This window comes from Manis javanica, unplaced genomic scaffold, assembly GCF_040802235.1.
Source record: "Manis javanica isolate MJ-LG unplaced genomic scaffold, MJ_LKY HiC_scaffold_25, whole genome shotgun sequence".
Lineage (NCBI taxonomy): Eukaryota > Metazoa > Chordata > Mammalia > Pholidota > Manidae > Manis > Manis javanica.
The window spans coordinates 1,000,238-1,019,204 of record NW_027332171.1 but is presented as its reverse complement, the minus strand read 5'-3'; the positions used below and the strand labels follow the sequence as shown (position 1 = coordinate 1,019,204).

Genomic DNA, 18,967 nt, shown 5'->3' with positions numbered 1-18,967 from the left:
GCTAAGCAGCAAGGCTACGATGACCAGTAAGACATAGTCTCTGCCCAGGAAGAACATGGTCTAGAGAGAGGCAGGAACCACACACTGGTTTGTAAGCACAAGAAGGAAGGAGAATGCTTTCCATATGCCAAGTACCTGGCTGTGGGCAGAACCTGCAGCCACCTCCCATCCTTCCTTCTTCTACAGGAAGATTTTTCAACTAGGCCATGCCACCAAAAACAGAAGTCTTCATTTCCAGCTAGCTATGGACACATGATGAAGTTCTGGTCAAAGAGAGTGAAGTGAAAACAGTTTGTGCAATTCCAGGAAACACTCTTAAAAGGCAGGACATGCCCTTCTCTTTTCTTCTTCCTGCTGACTGGAATGAGACCCTGATGGCCCAGCCTGGAGCAGCCACTTCAGAACTAGGAACTGAGGCCACAGTCAACAGAACAGAACAGAAAGGGGCCTGGTCCTGACACTGTGGAGTGCGAACCAGCTCTGGACCCCCTACTCCTGGACTTTAACATAAGAACAAGTGAAGCTGATGTTTACGGCAGCAATTGGCCAGCTTTTTCTGTACAAGTCTAGACAGTAAATATTTAGGCTTTGGTGGCCATATGGCCTCAATCACAACCCTCCACACTGCTGCTGTAGGATGAAGGCAGCCACGACAGTATGGGCAGACTTCAGAGATACTGTGGGTTCGGTTCCAGGCCATGGCAATAAAGCAAACATAGCAGTAAAGAAAGTCAAATGAATTTTTTGGTTTCTCAGTGCATACAAATATATGCACTATACACACAAATATATTACACTATATATGGTAGGTTAAGTATGCAATAGCATTGTTTTTTTTCTAAGTATCTTAATTAAAAAATACTTTATTGCTAAAAAATGCTAACCATCATCTGAGCTTTTAGCAACTCATAATCTCTTTGTTGGTGGAGGGTTTTGCCTTGATGTTGGTGGCTGCTGACTGATCAGGGTGTGGCTGCTGAGGCTGAGGTGGCTGTGGCCATTTCTTAAAATAAGACAAAAACGAAGTTTGCTGCATCGTTTAACTCCTCCTTTCACAATTTCTCTGTAGCATTTTACCCACAGAACTTCTTTCAAAATTGGAGTCAGTCATTTCAAACCTTGTTGCTGCTTTACCATAGTTTATGGACTATTCTAAACCCTTTGTGGTCATTTCAACCATCTTCACCCGGAGTTGATTCCATCTCAAGAAACTACTTTCTTTGCTCATCCCTAAGCAGCAGCTCCTTATATGTTCAAGTTTCATCCTGAGATTAATGAATTCAGCCATGTCGTCAGGCTCCGCTTCTAATTCTGGTTCCCTTGCTATTTCCACACCATCTGTGGTGACTTCTTCCACTGAAGTCCTGAACCCCTCAAAGTCATCCATGAGGGTTGCGATCTTCTCCCAAACTGCGGTTAATGTTGGTATTTTCACCTCTTCCTACTCATCATGAATGTTAACGGAATTTTGAATGGTGACTCCTTTCCAGAAGGTTTTCTATTTACTTTGTTCAGATACATCAGAGGAATCACCATCTATGGCAGCAAGAAAGAGCTTTATGGAATGTATTTCTTAAATAGTAAGACATGAGAAAGGCAACGTGACTCGCTGATCCATGGGTTGCAGAATGGATGTTATGTTGGCAGGCATGGAACCAATATTAATCGCCTTGTCCATCCCCATCAGAGCTCTCGGGTGTGCAGTTGTGTTGTCAGTGAGCGGTCATATTTTGAAGTAACTCTTCTTCTGAGTAGTATAGGCCCCAGCAGTGGGCTTAAAATATTCAGGAAACCATGTTGTAAACCGATGTGCTGTTTTCCAGGCTTTGTTGCTCCATTCATAGAGCACAGGCAGTGTAGATTTAGCATTACTTTTAAGGGCCCTAGAATTTTTGGAATATAAATGAGTACTGGCTTCAACTTAGTCACCACCTGCATAAGCCGCTCACAAGAGAGGCAGCCTGCTTTTTGAAGCTTTCAACCCAGGTTTTTGGCATCTCTATTCTAGCTGTGAAAGTCCTAGACGGCATCTTCTTCCAATAGAAGGCTGTTTCGTCTACACTGAAAGCTGCCGTTTGGTGTAGCCACCTTCATTAATCACCTTAGTTAGATCTTCTGGACAATTTGCTGCAACTTCTACATCAGCACTTGCCCTTTGATTTTATGGCAACGGCTTCTTTCCTTAAACCTCATGAATCAAGCTCTGCCGGCTTCAAACTTTCCTTCTGCAGCTCCTCACCTCTTTCAGACTTCCTAGAATTCAAGACAGCTAAGGCCTAGTTCTGGATTAGGCTTCAGCTTAGGGGAATGTTGTGGCCGGTTTGATCTTCCATCCAGACCACTAAAACTTTCTCCATGTCAACAATAAAGCTATTTCACTTTATCATTTCAGCATTCACTGGAGTAGCACATTTAATTTCCTTCAGGAACTTTTCCTTTACGTTCACAACTTGACTGACCAGCACAAGAGGCCCAGCCTTCTCGGCTTTCAGCATGCCTCCCTCACTAAGCTTAACTCTTTTTAGCTTTTGATTTAAAGTAAAAGATGTGCAATTTTTCCTTTCGCTTGGACACAAGAGACCATTGTAGGGTTATTAACTGGCCTACTTCCAATATTGTTGTGTCTCAGGGAATAGGGAGTCCTGAGGAGAGGGAGAGAGATGGTGGAATGGCTGGTCAGTGGAGCAGTCAGCACACACACAGCATTTCTCGATTAAGCTCACCATTTATATGGGCAGTTCGTGGTGCCTCAAAACAATTGCAGTAGTGACGTCAAAGACCACTGCTCACAGATCACCGTAATGAACATAATAATGAAAAAGTTTAGAATACTGCAAGAATTACCCAAATGTGACGCAGACACAAAGTGAGCAAATGCTTTGGGGAAAATGGCACAGACTGGCTTGATGCAGGATTGGCACAAACCTTCAATTTGTAAAAATGCAATTATCTGTGAAACGCAATAAAATGAAATGCAATAAAACAAGGTACACCTGTGCATAAATGAATGAATATCACTACGGTCCAATAAAACTTAATGGATACTAATGTCTAAATTCTATATAATTTTCACATCATGAAATGGTTATCTTTTTCATTTTTTTTCAACCATTTAAAAATATGAAAACTATTCTTAGCTTGTAGGCTGCACAGACAGCAGCTGCATTTGGCCCTGAAGACCATGGTTTGCTGACCCCAGGTTTAAATCACTGTATTTTGGATTTGTTTCTTTAAGTTGAATCTATACTTAAGTGATACACTGTTACAGCATGAGGCATGCTAGCAGGCACTCAGAAAATGCTTGTGGAATGAACAAGTAAGTGATACCCACTGCCCACAAATATAAATGATGGAATTTTCTGGAACACAGGGGAGAGACCTCAGCCTGACTGGATGCATGGGTGAAGGTTTGCTGAAAGGGATGACATCCTGAAAAATCCTGAAGAGAAGGGTATTAGCCATGACAAAAGTAAAGAGGCAAGGGTGGGTGGGGAGTTGATAAAAGTTTGGGTAGAAAGAACAGTATGTGCAAAAGCCCTGAGGGAACAGAAACCAAGATGCCTCTGAGTACCTGAAGGTGACTCCAAGTCCCAGGGCACCAGATGTGTGTGGGGGGCCTTGGGGAGGAGGTACCAAGTCCACTGAGGAATCCGACTCCCTCAGGGCAAGAAGAATCCAGTAAAGGAGCTAAAGCTAAGGAATGACATGACTACATCTACATTTTAAAAAAATGACTTTGGTAACAGTGTGGACAGACTGGAGGAAGGAGGTGGCAGGCCAGCCCGAACACCATCTTTACCACAGACGTGGTCTTGACCTTCCAGGTTGGAATTGTTTTTGCCTCTGTGCTCCCCAAACCTTTGTATGTATAGTGCTTCCCAAACACTCTTACAGTCATATTTTCTACCTGTTTTCATGCCTGTCTCTTTTAAACTACATGCTTCTTGCAAACAGTTAACTATGTGTATTTCTCTTCGCATGCCCCCGGCATATCCAGCATAGGAATTTGCTCATAAATGTTACTGAACAAATACGTTCGATTCTAGGTGGCCTGGAAGCATACTAGAGCCAGAGCCAAAATTAAAGCAGCTAATTTTAAGGGACAGTTTATGACTATAAAGTAACAAAGACCATGCCACAGGCAGGTGGGGCTGTCATGGCAGCACTCTGCCCGCTGAGGAGCGGCCCTCCCGGCAGCAGCCCGGGCGTGCGAGAACCTCACCGGCATGGGGATCTTGGAGAGCTCTTTTCCAATGCAGTTCTTCATGATGCTCCACAAGTTGAGGCTGTAGTTTGGCTTGTATGGTATTCTAGTTCTCTTCTCCTTCTTGGTCTCTTCCAGCGGATGCTTGTACTAAGGGCAAAAACAAAGCCATTCAATCACCCATAAAGAACAGCAAACCTGGGTTTTGACCTTCCCCTCCCTCATGCTAAAAAAATCAGTGTATTTCTTTTCCCTTAGCACTTTACCAGCAAATCCTTGGGAATCTCACCCAAGTCCATGACTCTTGGTGACTGCCAAGGAAGGGTTACCTGCTCATCAAGGCTGATGTCACTGCTGGCTCCACTGATGTTACTGCCAGTACGTCTACACGGACAGGAAGTGTATGCGAGTTAGGACAAAGATCAGAGCTAGAGTTTGGTCCCTGCCATGCCTTCACTGCGCAGAACGCTAAGCACACTGCACAAAGGTTTTAGTGGGTGACTGAGTACTGCCACTTACAGCAGAATATGTGTGCATTTTAACATCTCATGTAAAAAACCTGACAGTTTCCCATGTACTTAAGAAAAAGGGTCCAGATTTTAGTAAACACTGACAACTATGACTCTTCCACCGAAATATTTCCAGCCTTTGATGGTCAGATACATTCATTTTTCTCAGGAGTCAAGGAGTACATACTTGTGGCCCAAATTTTCAGGCATGGTGATGATCTCAGGAGCATCGAAAAATTCATTCTCCTCATCCTCATCACTCACGTCTCCTTTGCCAGAGCAGCACTGATCTACAAAGAGAAAAGCCTCATGTGTTTAGTTCGGCTACATTTACTGAGCCCAGCACAACAGGATCTTTTAAGCACTAACCACAAACATGGCAGCAAACGGTAGAGAGCAGTACAAAAGCCAGAAGTAAAGAGCTCCGATTGCACCTCACCTGTGTCACTGATTCTGGAGAACCTGGAGCTCTTCTGTCAACTGCAGAACCCCCCGGCCCGCGTCAGCACAAGCTACCCAAGAACTAGGCGTCTTACCCTTGCCGGGACCGGCACTGCCAGGAGCGTTGGCCGGTAGCACCGTGGCCCCCCGGAACGCCCGCTCCAGGTGGTTATGCTGCTTCGCCAGCTGCTCCAGGGTCTCTTCCAGCCGGATACGCTGGTCTCTCTCATACTGAAGTGACTTCTGCCATTTCTTACTATGGGTCTGGGCTAACAAGAGGAAATCTCTGCAGGCCTGTATGGAAGAAGTTGGTAGGTGTCATCTCACCTAGGGAGAGGTTCCACAGGCCTCAGTGAGCCCTCACTGAGTAAGCTTATCCTGGGATTTTTAACTACAGAAGACAATGAAAGGCTTTCCCTGTTCTCCTATAGTATCAGGGACAGCCAGCTCTGTGATGCAATCAAGGTCAACCCCAGGAAAAAAAGCACTGAGCGTAGCTGACACGGTTCTTTTATATTTTCATGGTCATGAGGAGCAAACAAATGCCGAGTGACCAATAAACCCTGACCAAATACCTGTGGCAACATCACAAAGGGCAGCAATGCAAAGTGCCCCAAAGAAGTCTAGTGACTAACAGAAAGATAGGGAAAAGCACAGGATAACTGCTTTCAATAAATTTTTTTTTTGGGTATCATCAGTCTACAATTACATAAAGAACATTATGTTTACTAGGCTCCCCCCTTCACCAAGTCCCCCCAACAAACTCCATTAGTCACTGTCCATCAGCGTAGTAAGATGCTGTAGAATCACTACTTCTCTTCTCTGTGTTACACAGCCCTCCCCATGCACCCCCCCACATTATACACGCTAATCGTAATGCCCCCTTTCTTCTTCCCCGCCCTTATCCCTCCCTTCCCACCCATCCTCCCCAGTCCCTTTCCCTTTGGTGACTGTTAGTCCATTCTTGGGTTCTGTGATTCTGCTGCTGTTTTGTTCCTTCGGTTTTTCTTTGTTCTTACACTCCACATATGAGTGAAATCATTTGGTATTTGTCTTTCTCCGCCTGGCCTATTTCACTGAGCATAATACCCTCTAGCTCCATCCATGTTGTTGCGAATGGTAGGATCTGTTTTTTTCTTATGGCTGCATAATATTCCATTGTGTATATGTACCACATCTTCTTTATCCATTCATCTACTGATGGACACTAAGGTTGCTTCCATTTCTTGGCTATTGTAAATAGTGCTCCGATAAACACAGGGGTGCATCTGTCTTTTTCAAACTGGGTTGCTGTATTTTTAGGGTAAATTCCTAGAAGTGGAATTCCTGGGTCAAATGTTATTTCTATTTTGAGCTTTTTGAGGAACCTCCATATTGCTTTCCACAATGGTTGAACTAGTTTACATTCCCACCAGCAGTGTAGGAGGGTTCCCCTTTCTCCACAACCTCGTCAACATTTGTTGTTGTTTGTCTTTTGGATGGTGGCGATCCTTACTGGTGTGAGGTGGTATCTCATTGTGGTTTTAATTTGCATTTCTCTGATGACAAGTGATGTGGAGCATCTTTTCATGTGCCTGTTGGCCATCTGAATTTCTTCTTTGGAGAACTGTCTGTTCAGCTCCTCTGCCCATTTTTTAATTGGATTATTTGCTTTTTGTTTGTTGAGGTACATGAGCTCTTTATATATTTTGGATGTCAAGCCTTTATCGGATCTGTCATTTATGAATATATTCTCCCATACTGTAGGATGCCTTTTTGTTCTATTGATGGTATCCTTTGCTGTACAGAAGCTTTTCAGCTTGATATAGTCCCACTTGTTCATTTTTGCTTTCAATAAATTCTTGACTAAATTCAAGTCACCTAAACCTGAGGAATTCAGGTACTGAGAACAAGGAATCTGCACATAATCAGACCAATAGTTTTTATTCTGGTCACTAAAAGAAAACAACTGACATTAAACATTAGGAGCCTACCTGATGACTCAAACAAGGGATATGGAGCCAAAACACAGATCTGATCAGATGAGTCCCTTGACTGGCTCCCAGTGGTAACAGAAAGGGCCGCTGAGGAATGGCCACCACCTGCTGCGTATCCACCTGTCCAGGCGGCTGCACCCCTGCACCCTGTGGTGGAGCCACACTGAACTGCTCACCATTTGTTGTACACACAGATTTCTTTCAGGCCTGCCTACCATAGTACATGCTTTTGGCTCTGCTCAGAATGCCCTCTCCTATTCCCTTTCTCTACTTGGCCAAATCTTCTTCATCCTTTAAGATCTATGGCGAATGTTATTTTCTTCTGTGACATGTTCCTCCCCAGTCTCTACATTCCCATAACACTGCACATCCTTCTATTCTGCACCAGTTACTGCAGCACCGTTGACTGATTTTTCTGTTTCCAGATGGATTATGAGCAACATGGTTTAACCTTATTCAATTTCATATCTACAGCTCCTAAGTTAGTGGCTTTGAACATAGCAGAAGCCTAATAATAACGTTTGCTTAATAAATAAGTGAAGAAAGAAAGCAATGTCAGCTTAAATGTCTATGCCCTATTACAGAGAAACTAAAGGTAGATAGAGTATCTACTCCCATGGATTCAACCTTTGCCTGTAGGCTACTGATGACAGAATTAGTAATTCTGGTTTTGGCCTCTCGGAGCTTCAGCTCAGAATATCCAATTGGCCTATTCAGTGGCTCAAAGTAATCTCAAAATCAGTGGGTCCAAACTCATCACAGTCGCTTTCTGGCTCTGCTTCTTGCTCTGGTGTCCTCCATCCCAAGCACAGTTCCACCCGCCCAAGCCGGAAAACTAAGAGGCATCCCTCTTTCTTAATTCTTCTTCCCTCTGCACATCCAGTTATCAAGTCCCACTGATTCCTTTTCAGTATTTCTAGAGTCTGTACACTCACTCTCTCCATCCTCTCTACTCAGAGGCAGTACAGACTGCATACGCTGGAGTTGGATTGCTGGGGCTCAAATCACAGCTCCACCCCCTCTATCTAGCTCTGCAATTCTGGGTAGGTTATTTAACCTCTCTGTGCCTCACCTTCCTCATCTCTAAACAGAGAGTAAGAGTAACCTCAAAGGGCTATTGCTTCACATATAAAGCATTTAGAAATACCGGGCTCACAGTAAGCATTCAGTAAGGGGTTAGCTATTACAGATAAGCCTGTATCAAAACCCTTCTTATCCTCTTCTAATCCACTGCCACCACGCCCCTATAGCTGAACCTACACCACATCCTTTCCCTAACACTTAATTCCTCTCCAGCCTTATCTCCAGCTACTTCCTTATTCTATTAATAGTCAGTTCTGAGCAGTTCCCAAACTTTGGGGAAAAGGGAGGAACCCGCGTATGCCGCACCTCTACCTGGATCAACTCTTCTCCCTTACTTCCTTTTAAGAATACTGATCAAACTAAACTTTAGTGAGAGACAATTATATGTCAGGCAATTTGATGAACACTTTATATTAATTATCTTATAAAAGCCTTTCACCATCCTTGTGAGCAGCTACTGGTATCATTGCCATTTACAGAAAAGGAACTGAGGTCACAGAGGAAGCAGGTTGCCCCAGGTTTTATAGATACTTAACTGAGGCAGCTGGACTTCAGGGCCCCAAGCTCTGTATTTGTATTGCCTTCTTTCACAGGAAGACTCTCTCTGGACTTTCGGAATTCAGTTAAGGTGTTACCCTCTCTCATCCTCCACGCACAGCACCACACCGCACCTCAGCCTGTGCTTGCATCTGTCATGCACTTTGTGCTTCAAAATGATCTGTTTACTTCTGCCTCCTCACTAGAGAGCAATTTCCCTGAGGGTAGGGCACATTCCACTGTTGGTTTTATGTCCCGTAGCACAAGTGCCTAGAATCCAGAAGGTGCTCAATTGATGTTCATTGAATTAGTAAATAGGTACACTAATAGTGTCAGATTTACTCCCCTGGTTAGTTCACTCTGGTAGTAAGAAAAGCTATTTGCTTAAACAAGGGAGAAACTGAGGGAAATGTATTCTTCCTTTGATAATAAAGTTGCCCTTCCAGAGATGTGAAGTGCTAGCATGTTAATTTTAAGGCCTTCCTGTCATCACCTAAAAGATACAAAGGAAACAACACAGGGATTAAAAAACCATGTCTTTCCAGCAATACCAACTATGGAGGAGGCAGACACAGTATGCCGGGCAGAACAGAATGAAAAATGGGACTTAACCTCTGCCTTTCACGGAATTACTCCCTTTGACACCAACTAGGGACACTTTAGAACTTAGGGGAAAAGAATTGCCCCAAGGAACAAGGATGAGCATATTTTCAAGAGAAAAGTCTGAACTAAAGCTTCAGTTTTATGAGCAATTTTTACATTGAGGTGTTCTGAGCAAAATTTTCACATCAGAGTAGGAAAAAAACTGTCATGGAGCAAGAGGTTCACTTGCACGGCTAAAGGCAACATTCACTATCAGGAGATGGTTGTGTCCTGAGCTGTTCTACTGGAAAAGTATATTCTTTACTAGTGATGAATTGACCTGCACGGTTTATGGGGTTTTCTTGATCACATGAAGACCAGGAAAACAGGCACACAGTCACTAAGAAGTGTGACGCTCTGGAGAAAGAGCAGCAACTAGACATCTGAAACAGGGTCAGTGCTGATCTGCAGAACAGTCCTAGGGGACAGCTGACCTTCACGTAGCCCTTCAGTGGACAAAGTGATTCACACCTCATGTGAACCAGAGCACTGAAGGAAGTATTCCACACTTCAGAAAATGATATGAAAATAAAGATTATCACAACTGTGTATTAAGTAACCAAGGGGTTTTAAATGAGAAAAATTAGATTTTTGTTGGTCACAGAAAAACACCTCTGATCTCTAGGAGCCACGTGAACTAAACCAGATCTGAACAGATGTCTTATTATGACCCCCTAAACAAGGGAAAATCTGGCTCCAGTGAAGTAATTTCATCCCCTTTAAGCAGCCTAGGGAAAACCCCCGCATAAGCCCTTTCCCAGAGTACACTCCTCCCCCGTCGCATGAAATGTGCTCTACTGTTCTGATGTGGAGGCTAAATACCTGCCAGGGCAGAATCAGGCACCAGCAGAGCGAAAACAGCACTGTTGAAGCCACGGATTCATTTCAGACCTACCCCCGCACCTGAAATGCATCACTAACACCAGGGCTGCTTGAGGTTTACCTACAGCCTTGCGCCCAAGCAGCTGAGATAGTCCATGAAGCAACAGGCACCCACGGAAGGGGTCGGACAGAGGGAGACATGTTGGCTCTTTCTTTTTAAAAGAGAAGTGCCCAAGGGTGAGTATTTCTGTTGTATCACCCAGAACTACTCCTGAAATCAAGGACTAAAGATGGGGCTAACTAGTATTAGGAAGTTCTTGCCAGTACTTGATCCAGCCCCCACTTACCACTGTGGGCCAGCTGCATTAGCAAAGTGGGGGTAAGACTCCAACCTAAAGCTCACGGTTAACACGATGGAAAGGATCCAGAGACTTTAAGTTCCAAAGCTAGCTAAAAAATAAGTAGGTAAATGCATAAATACATAAAACTGCAAGGCAAGAGAAGTGAAGGGACTCCACCAGCATCTCCATGAGATGTTCTGCTGGTGGCAGAAGCTGGGCTGGCGGGAACTCTGGGTCCCTCCCTAACTCCCGGGCTGAAGCCGTGTCCTTCTGACCACAGGAGCAGGGTATGCACGTCCTTCCGTCTGCACAGCCTGCTGTATTTCACACAACAAACAATGTAACCTACTTCCTTGGGCAGTGAGGCAGGACCTAATGTTCTGTGCTATATCCATCACAGTTTCCTCACATTTGGGGAGAATGAAATTTTGAAGAGAGAAAGAATGCAAAAGCAACATGGCTACCACCCACACTCACATTGATCATGGCGTTGGACGTTATCCTGAAGAGCGTGGCCCGCTCGTTGACCTGCTTGATCTTCTCGTTGCTCTCGGCGGGCAGCCTCAGGGCCTCCAGCTCGCTGAGCGAGCGCTGCAGCGCCGTGCCGTGCTTGGCGATCAGGTCATTGCACGTGCTCAGGTCCTCCACTTTGCTGGAGAGCGTGCGGAGGGTGTTCTGCAGCTCGGTCTTGTCGGTTTGTGACACAGCCTCTTCATCTCCTGACTCATCTGTAGGGGCGAAAAGGTGACTTACAGGACTCAGAACCCTACCAGCTCTGCCCACAACCAAACTGAACTCCTTACACATGTGCTCTGACCGACCAACAGCTGCCCGTTCCCAGTGATTTGTCCAGCGCCCTCCATGGCCCACCTGTATCAGGAACAACTGGGGTGGTTCTCTTGTTTTTCCCAAGGCACAGAACAGTAAGCATTTGTTTTGCTCGTGCTTTTATTTTTCTTCAAGCTTTATTGTGACATAATTGACATGCAGCACTACATAAATCTAAATTGTACTGCATTATGACTTGGCTCACAGATACTGTGAAATGATTACCACAGTAAGTTTAGTTAACAACCGTCACCTCGTACAGATACAGAAAAATGAAAAAATGTTTCTTTCCCTGTGATGAGATCTTTCGAATATGCCCCACAGCAGTGTTAACGCTAGTCCTCCTGCTGTACATTCCAGCCCCAGGGCTTATTTACCAAATAACTGGCAACTTGTACCTTTTGGCAGCCTTCAGCCAATTCTCCCACCCCGCCTCTAGGATACTTGTTAAAGGGGTAGAGTCTCTGGCTGCACCCCAGAACCTGATGTGGCTGATGGGAGGCAAGGCCTGGGAATCTGTATTTTCAAAAATCTGCCCAGGTAATTCTGATGGACACTGAAGTTTGAGAACCAGTGACCTGGAGGACAGGATGGAGAAGCTAAATGGCTCGTGGGATTGGAATGAATTACTGAGCCTTTTAACTCTAGCTTGACAATTTCAATCCAGTCCACGTGGATTATTACTGCAAATCTACCATCATCTTCTGGGTGCTTGGCTGGCCATGTATGAAAGGGGTTGAGAAACACAGCCCAGCTCTTTGTAGACAAAGTCCCCATCACCAAAAGATTCCTTAACCTATCTTTTCTGAAGGAGAGCCCAGGAACCACACAACAAGATCCTCGGACACTAAAGCGACCACCACACTGCGAGCAACACAAGGTCTTCTGCTCAACAGCTCTGCAGTATCTAGTCCCGTTGAGAGCGGCTGCACCTCTGCTATCACTTTTGTACTTGACACTTTGTGACTGCAAAGTACTTTCCCAGCACTGCCACTTCCTCTGGGGGACCTAACATCAGCACTAACATCAAAACAGAAGGAATAAGGAAGGATTTGCTCCAGCTGCTAGACAGGGAGGCAGGGCCAGTCCAAATGTCACCGGTACCAAAAACTCAGCAAACAGTGAAATTTTCCTGTCACTGCTCAACAGATATTAAATACAGTATGGGAAATGGCAGGGGGTAAGAAAACAGGAGACAAAAAAGTCACCAGGTGACCACCTTGGTCAGCTCTACGTGAACAAGTGCAGCATGATTAAACTGTCAGTATTTGCCGGGGGAAATCCTACCATTTTCCTTGATGAAAAATCTAAACATAATTAGATTGCTCCTTTTTGTGAAACTAAGGTAGCCAAATGATGATTTCTCATGGAAAATATCACATATGATGTTTCTGGCAGTCTATGTTTCAGCTCAACTGACGTACAGTTAAGAAGATATTAGGAGAAAAAAGTAAGAATAGATCCAAATTGGGAGCGGTAATAATCCTAGGAGTGACCTATCAATATAATAATTATTTCTCAAAAGTTTACGCTAGTCAATTGACATTAAAAGCCAAAAGGACAACTGCTGTGCCTCTAGGGCAGTTTCTCAACCTCGTCAGGACATTTGGGGCCAGATACCATCTGGTTGTGGGGGCCGCCTCTGCTCTCTAGGGGCTTTAGCAGCGCCCCTGGCCTCTGCTCCCTAGACGCCCACAGCAACACCACCCCTCAGCTGGGACAACAAAAACGTCTCCGGACACTGCCACGCATCTCCTGCAGGGCAGAGCTCCCCCATTTGAAAACCACGCTCCAGCAGAAATACCGCAGGATGAGGAGGAGCCTGAAGCAGCCAGGAGAAGGCTGGTGGTTGAAAGACAAGCAGAGGTGAAATTAGGCTCATGCCCGAGAAGGACAAAGGGAAAACTGCCCAGCCACAGGCTCTTTGCCCCCTACCCGACTCTGCCAGCATCTTGACAGCCTTGGCCTTGGCCAGCTCAAGGGCCGTCACCCAGCGCTGCCGCTCCACCTCCGAGCTGGCCTTCAGGTGGTAGGTCTGGGCGCCCCCATTGGAGATGATGAAGTTGCAGGAGTCCTCCACCGTGATGTTGGCGGTGGCGAGGTTGATGGTGCCACGGCAGGTATGTCGCATTTCTGCCTTTGACCTGTGGTAACGAGATAAAGACAAGCTGGGTAGAAAGCTGACGGGTGGTTTATCCTTCACCACGTCCCCTTTTCTTTTCGTAACTTGAAGCCTTTTGAAAATATGGTAGTCTTAGGAATCATCAAGTTCTAATATTTCCCTCAAGTGGCTTCCCGAAATTCCAGAAACCACTGGTAGGGATTTCCTTTCAGAGCCTGTGAGTGTTGTTTCTGAGTCAGATTTTATTGCTCTTCTGTTCCTCTCATCCTCAGCTCTTTAAAAATGGGCTTCACTAAAGCATCACTACATACAGTATTAATTCAGCAATTTTAAGTGTGTGACTTCAGTGAGTTTTGACAAGTGTATACAATTGTGTAACCACCTCCACAATCAAGATATAGAACACTTCTGTCATCCCAAAAAGTTCCCTCATGCCCTTTTGTGGTCAGGAATTTCTTTTTACTTAGTAAGTTATGATTAGGAAATAGTGCTTTATAAACACAGTTAACAAAATTTCATTTAATAATCTCATTCCCTAAGAGAAAAAAGAGCTCCATTTTATATTACAGAATAACCCACCCCCTAACTGTAACTCACCTCCAATGAGAACTGCCACACTAAGCTGAGATTTATACTGCAGGAGTGTAAGGCACACTTAGATGGCTAGAGTATTAAATGCTGACAGCAGTACAAATTATATGAAATAGGAATAACTCACTTTCTGTGGCTGTAAAGAAGGAATAATCACATAAGAATAACCAAATGGTATAATCTTTCTAGAATATAGTCTTTCCTAAGGTCCACTAACCTCTCTTGGTGGGAACTCCTAAGCCATCCTATTAATAGCTAGGGAAGATTCAGCAAATCTGTTCTCACAGGACTGGGTATAAAAATTTGCCCCATCTCTACTGACTGACCGTCCTATTAATAGACTAACTTACGAACTTTTCAGCACGACTGGGTGACAGTAAGCTACAAGAGACTACACATAAAATATCAAGCTGTTAGTACAATTGAGTCTACAGTGCAAACTGTGCTAATTTTCCACCACCCGCTGGTTATGCCCAGGGGTCTGCCTGTTGAGACCGCAGTTTCCTCTGACCAACTTGGAACACAAAGAGGTCAAAGTCCTTTGCCAACTGCCACAGTGTAAACCAGAGCCATTTCCCTTTCACTGGGGCCAAGCAGCCCAACACACCTGGCACTTCCAGAATTCCTGCATGCCAGAAATGACACACACCCCATCTCCAGAAATTAAGATTTGGTATGTTTGAGAAAGTCTGTTTACTGTTCCTAGGAAGACAAATTTGCTATTTTTCAGTTTGTCACATGAAACTGGTTTTTCTTCCTCAAATGCACAAATGAGCAGCATGGGATGGATAGGGGGTCTCGATCTGGGCCATCTTCCATCCCCTGCACCTGCCACACTGTAACATGAAGCCCTGTTTTGGCCATGCTTACCTCTCCTCCCCCACCCCCAAGCTTCAGTTACATTATGAATAATGCAGGCTGAATTACAGGCATGCAACTGACAGGCTAGCTCACCCTTGCTTTCTATTCCAAAGGTGCTACTTGGACCTTCTACTACATTTCGCATAAATGTGTTGACAACTCTCACAAACCACTTCCTAGGGATCTCCTCTGCCTGGATCATGTTGTGGACGTACGAGGTTTCTCAAATCAGTCCGTAGTAGTTTTAAAAATACTAAGGAACACCGGGAAGTAAGGTAGGCTTGAACTCAGGGCTGTTGGGTTTGGGCAGATAGATACACTTACGGTTATAAATGATAAGCACAGAAGCTAGAAAAACATGCTTTTCTGTGTGCAAGATAAGTTCTTCAGGCACTCCAGTATTAGGTGGTATTTTCTGGCTAGGAAGTCCTTCCCTGAAAAGGCCAGCTGAAAAGCTAGCCAGGAAAACTGCTACTATAGCCCTATGTGTCTGGGAGAGCTGGGATTCCACACATGGCTTTAAGAAATGGGCCATCTGTGTAACTGTGTATATAAGGAAGAAGATGATAGTTAAAAAGAGGGAAATGGCTTGCCAAAGCCTATTAGGGCAATTCATCAGAAAATGGGTCTAGTTAATACATGATCTCAACTAATAAGGAAACAGTATTTTGAAAGGTATAAATAGGAGATGACAGGTTTTGGAAGCGTGAAAAGCAGGAGGAATGACAACTTGGCTAAATAACTCCTGGGAAGTGGAGACCTGAAGAACTCTGTAGGGAAGAATAAACTGCCAATATAGTTGGCAGGAAGTATTGCAATGTGATTCCGAGGGTAGTGCACAGACTGGATTCGGATCCTGCGGCTTGGTTGCTTCGTGGGTGGGACCATTTTAGCTGGCCAGGACAGGCCCGTGGCATATTTCCCAATATGTGGTTTGGTATGTTTTGGAAGTTTTACCTGTACTCAGACGGGTACCACTAGCTCTTATAAGAGAGAAGTTAAAAGTGGTTACAAGTACTTGAAGAGACAGCAACACAGAAGTCATTAATGTCCAACCAAGATCAACACTGATCAAGACTGGTATTGATCCATCAATCAACTGGCCTGGAAAGTGGATCTGGTAAGAATTTGGATGTGGGGGAGAAGGACCACACAGTAAGGCCCTCAGCTGAAAACCTAACTTCCGAGAATGAGGAGTCAGTGTGAATAGTGACATACAAGCCAAGTTGGGATATGAATCAGCTGAGCATGAGAATGATTGTCAGTGTAAGAGGAAAACTTGAAGTTGAGCAGGGGAAAATTTTTGGAGCAAACTAAAATTTTAGATTTGTGATCTTAAACTGATATTCCTGGATGAGTACTTAGAAAGGTTAAAATTAAAACCAATTCTGAATAATGCAAATGATATACACAACTGTTCACAATTAATGTCAGTTAAGCATAGAGGATGCGTTAACACATTTTCCACTGTCAAGAGACCCAGTAAGAACATGTTCCTACTTCCACCATGCCCAACTCCCACCTTCAATTTCTCAAAATTCTCTAAGAGCCAATACAATTGGAGTGGACAGAAAATGATTCACTCACCCCAACTGTCCTGGTGGCAGAGTGACTGCTGGCAGAGAAAAAGAAATAGTGAACTGCTCTTAACAGTGCTCAGGGGTCCCAAATAGGATGGTCTTTACAAAAAGATTTCAATCAGAAATGCCATTATAGCAAGCAAAGACTCCCTTAAAGGAGATTTTTATACATTTGTATAAAATACACATAGTAGCCATGATCTATAAAGTTACTTGCTATATAGTTAAGTAATTATCTCTGTATCTGATTGATTCATGTAACACTAACCTGGGTTTTAGGTTTTGTCGGTGTGAACAGAACTAGTTTCAAATCCTGATTCCTCAAGACCTTGAGAAAGCTGCTCAAGCTAGTCTCAGTTTCCTCATAAGTAAAATGGGACTATCTCCTAATTCCCAGGGTTGTTGTTGAGAATCAACAAAATACCATATGTGAAACACCTATCTAAAATGTCCAGCACCCAGGAGATGTTTATGTCCCATCTCCCACATCTGGTATCTTAATCTGTCTATAGTATCATGAGTAGCCAAAACATGTTATGGCAAGATTGTGAGTCACTATAAATATATATGAAACATTCCAAAACAAACATTGTTGAACATAAGTAGTCATACCAAAGACATGGATTCTTCTTTTCAAACAACCTAAGGAACCAAAGAGACCCCAGAAATATTGGATAGAATTGGTAACCATTCCTATAGGAGGAGATCGGGCCAGCAAAAATAGAAGCTGCACTGGAGTGCACATCTCCATTCTGGGCTGTCCAGAAGGCAAAGCATAGACAATTCCTGGAGAGATAAGGAACACAGGGGATAAATATCGAGGCCACCCTGTGCCTGGTGTCCTTGTGCCTCAATTTGGAGAGAGCAAAGGCCGGTACATCCAGGGCTGCTAATAACCTTGAATTCTAGAGACTTAGCACAGACAGCTAAGACTTGGGACTAGCATAGTAAGTTCCTTGAGAGCAGTGCTTGGGCTTTGCTCTCCCATATGTCACCCTGAACACCTACTACAGCTCCTTCCTTGCAGAATTAATCACTATCGCGATGTGCTGGTGGAAATACAGTGGAAGAGTGGGTGATCTCCAAAAACTGTAAAGGACAGAGAACGAAGGGAGGTCTGGCACCAAAGGTGAGGAAACCAGGTGGAGGGTAAGTCCTGGGGCGTTCACTCTCGTTCTGGTGGGCTCGTGTCGCGGGCTGTCAGTGCGCGCAGGTAAAGAAAAGGAGGCCTGGGGCGACCTTGGCTGCCGTGCCGGCTCGAGAGGGTGATGGCACGGGGGCTGTGGGCTGCGATGGGGAACGCGCGCCCCGGAAGCAGTTACCTGTAGTAGCTCAGGAGCCCGTTGCTCAGCACGAACCACCGCCGCTGGTAGCCTTTGATATAATTGGTCCATTTGAAGAGCCAGCCCTCTCGAGCCGAGCCAGAACCCCCAGCGCCCGAGCCGCCCGCCGGCGGCCCAGGGGCCGGGCCCGCCGCCGCCACTCCACCGGCCCCGGATCCAGGGCCGCTCACGGCCACCGTGCCCAGGGCGGCCCCAGAGCCTGGCCCGGAGTCTCCGCGGCCGCCACCGCCTCCCACCACAGGGGGGCCAGCGCCGCCGCCGCCCGGAGCTGCAATGGCTGCCGGGCCTGGCCCCACCACTCCTCTCAGCTCAGTCGCCGCCATGAGCCGCCGCCGCCGCCGCCGGGAGATACAATACCGGAACCGCCTACGAGAGCCGCCGTCGCCACCGGGAGCGCCCCACTCGGCTAGCGCATCAGCCGCCGCCGCGCAGCGTCCCCGCCCCGCCAGGCCCGCCACGGGGAGGAGGGCTCGGCCGCCGGGAAGGGGAAGTCGATTGGTGCCGCTGAGTGTCACTTGCGGAAGACCCCTAGGACATTGGCATTGCTCTCGGGCCTGTCATTCCACACTACCCAGTGAGAGTCCAGCGTGGGACGCGTCTGCCAGGCATGCCGTTGATTGGATAAGGTAAAGGCCAATCAGGCTCATGTAGAAGCTCATTGGCGTTTTCCCGAAGTCTCTGGCGCTCAGGGAGGACTCGAGAATGCAGAGTGCCCAGCTAACTTGATCGTCGATTGGCTTGTGCTTCCGCCACTCTCTTCAGTTTATGTTTCCGTCACTGCCACGTCACCCGCTCCCATCACTCTTCTTAGCGTCATTCTTCCGCCCTTACGGATTGGTGTTTGGTATTAGCTGCTCGGCCTTTTCTACCATTTACTGAACGCGTTGAGAAAAAAGGTGAAGAGTCTCGCTTTCACAGCCCTACTTTTATTTCTCATTGGTTGGTATGCATATCAATCACATGCCGGCGGAGATTCGGGGCGGTTATTGGAGGTGATTGGTTCCAGGAATTGTCTGTGAAAAGCCCTAAGACAGCCAATAAAATCCTGGAAGAGCCCTTGGGGGCGTGCCCGCTTGGGGCCAGTATT

General features: G+C 45.6%; 1 protein-coding gene across 1 annotated transcript in view; it reads right to left on the bottom strand.

The window, feature by feature from the left end:
* Positions 1–18,595, bottom strand: part of OSBP (oxysterol binding protein) — a 29,947-nt gene extending 11,352 nt beyond the window's left edge. The window contains exons 1-7 of the mRNA XM_017670059.3: positions 17,860–18,595; positions 13,319–13,527; positions 11,033–11,283; positions 5,250–5,448; positions 4,901–5,003; positions 4,534–4,588; positions 4,223–4,354 (exon numbers count right to left, since the gene is read on the bottom strand). Coding sequence (XP_017525548.3) covers positions 4,223–4,354; positions 4,534–4,588; positions 4,901–5,003; positions 5,250–5,448; positions 11,033–11,283; positions 13,319–13,527; positions 17,860–18,203 — 1,293 coding nt within the window. The 5' untranslated portion in view covers positions 18,204–18,595. The remainder of the gene's footprint in view (positions 1–4,222; positions 4,355–4,533; positions 4,589–4,900; positions 5,004–5,249; positions 5,449–11,032; positions 11,284–13,318; positions 13,528–17,859) is intronic.
* Between the last annotated feature and the right edge of the window lie 372 nt (positions 18,596–18,967).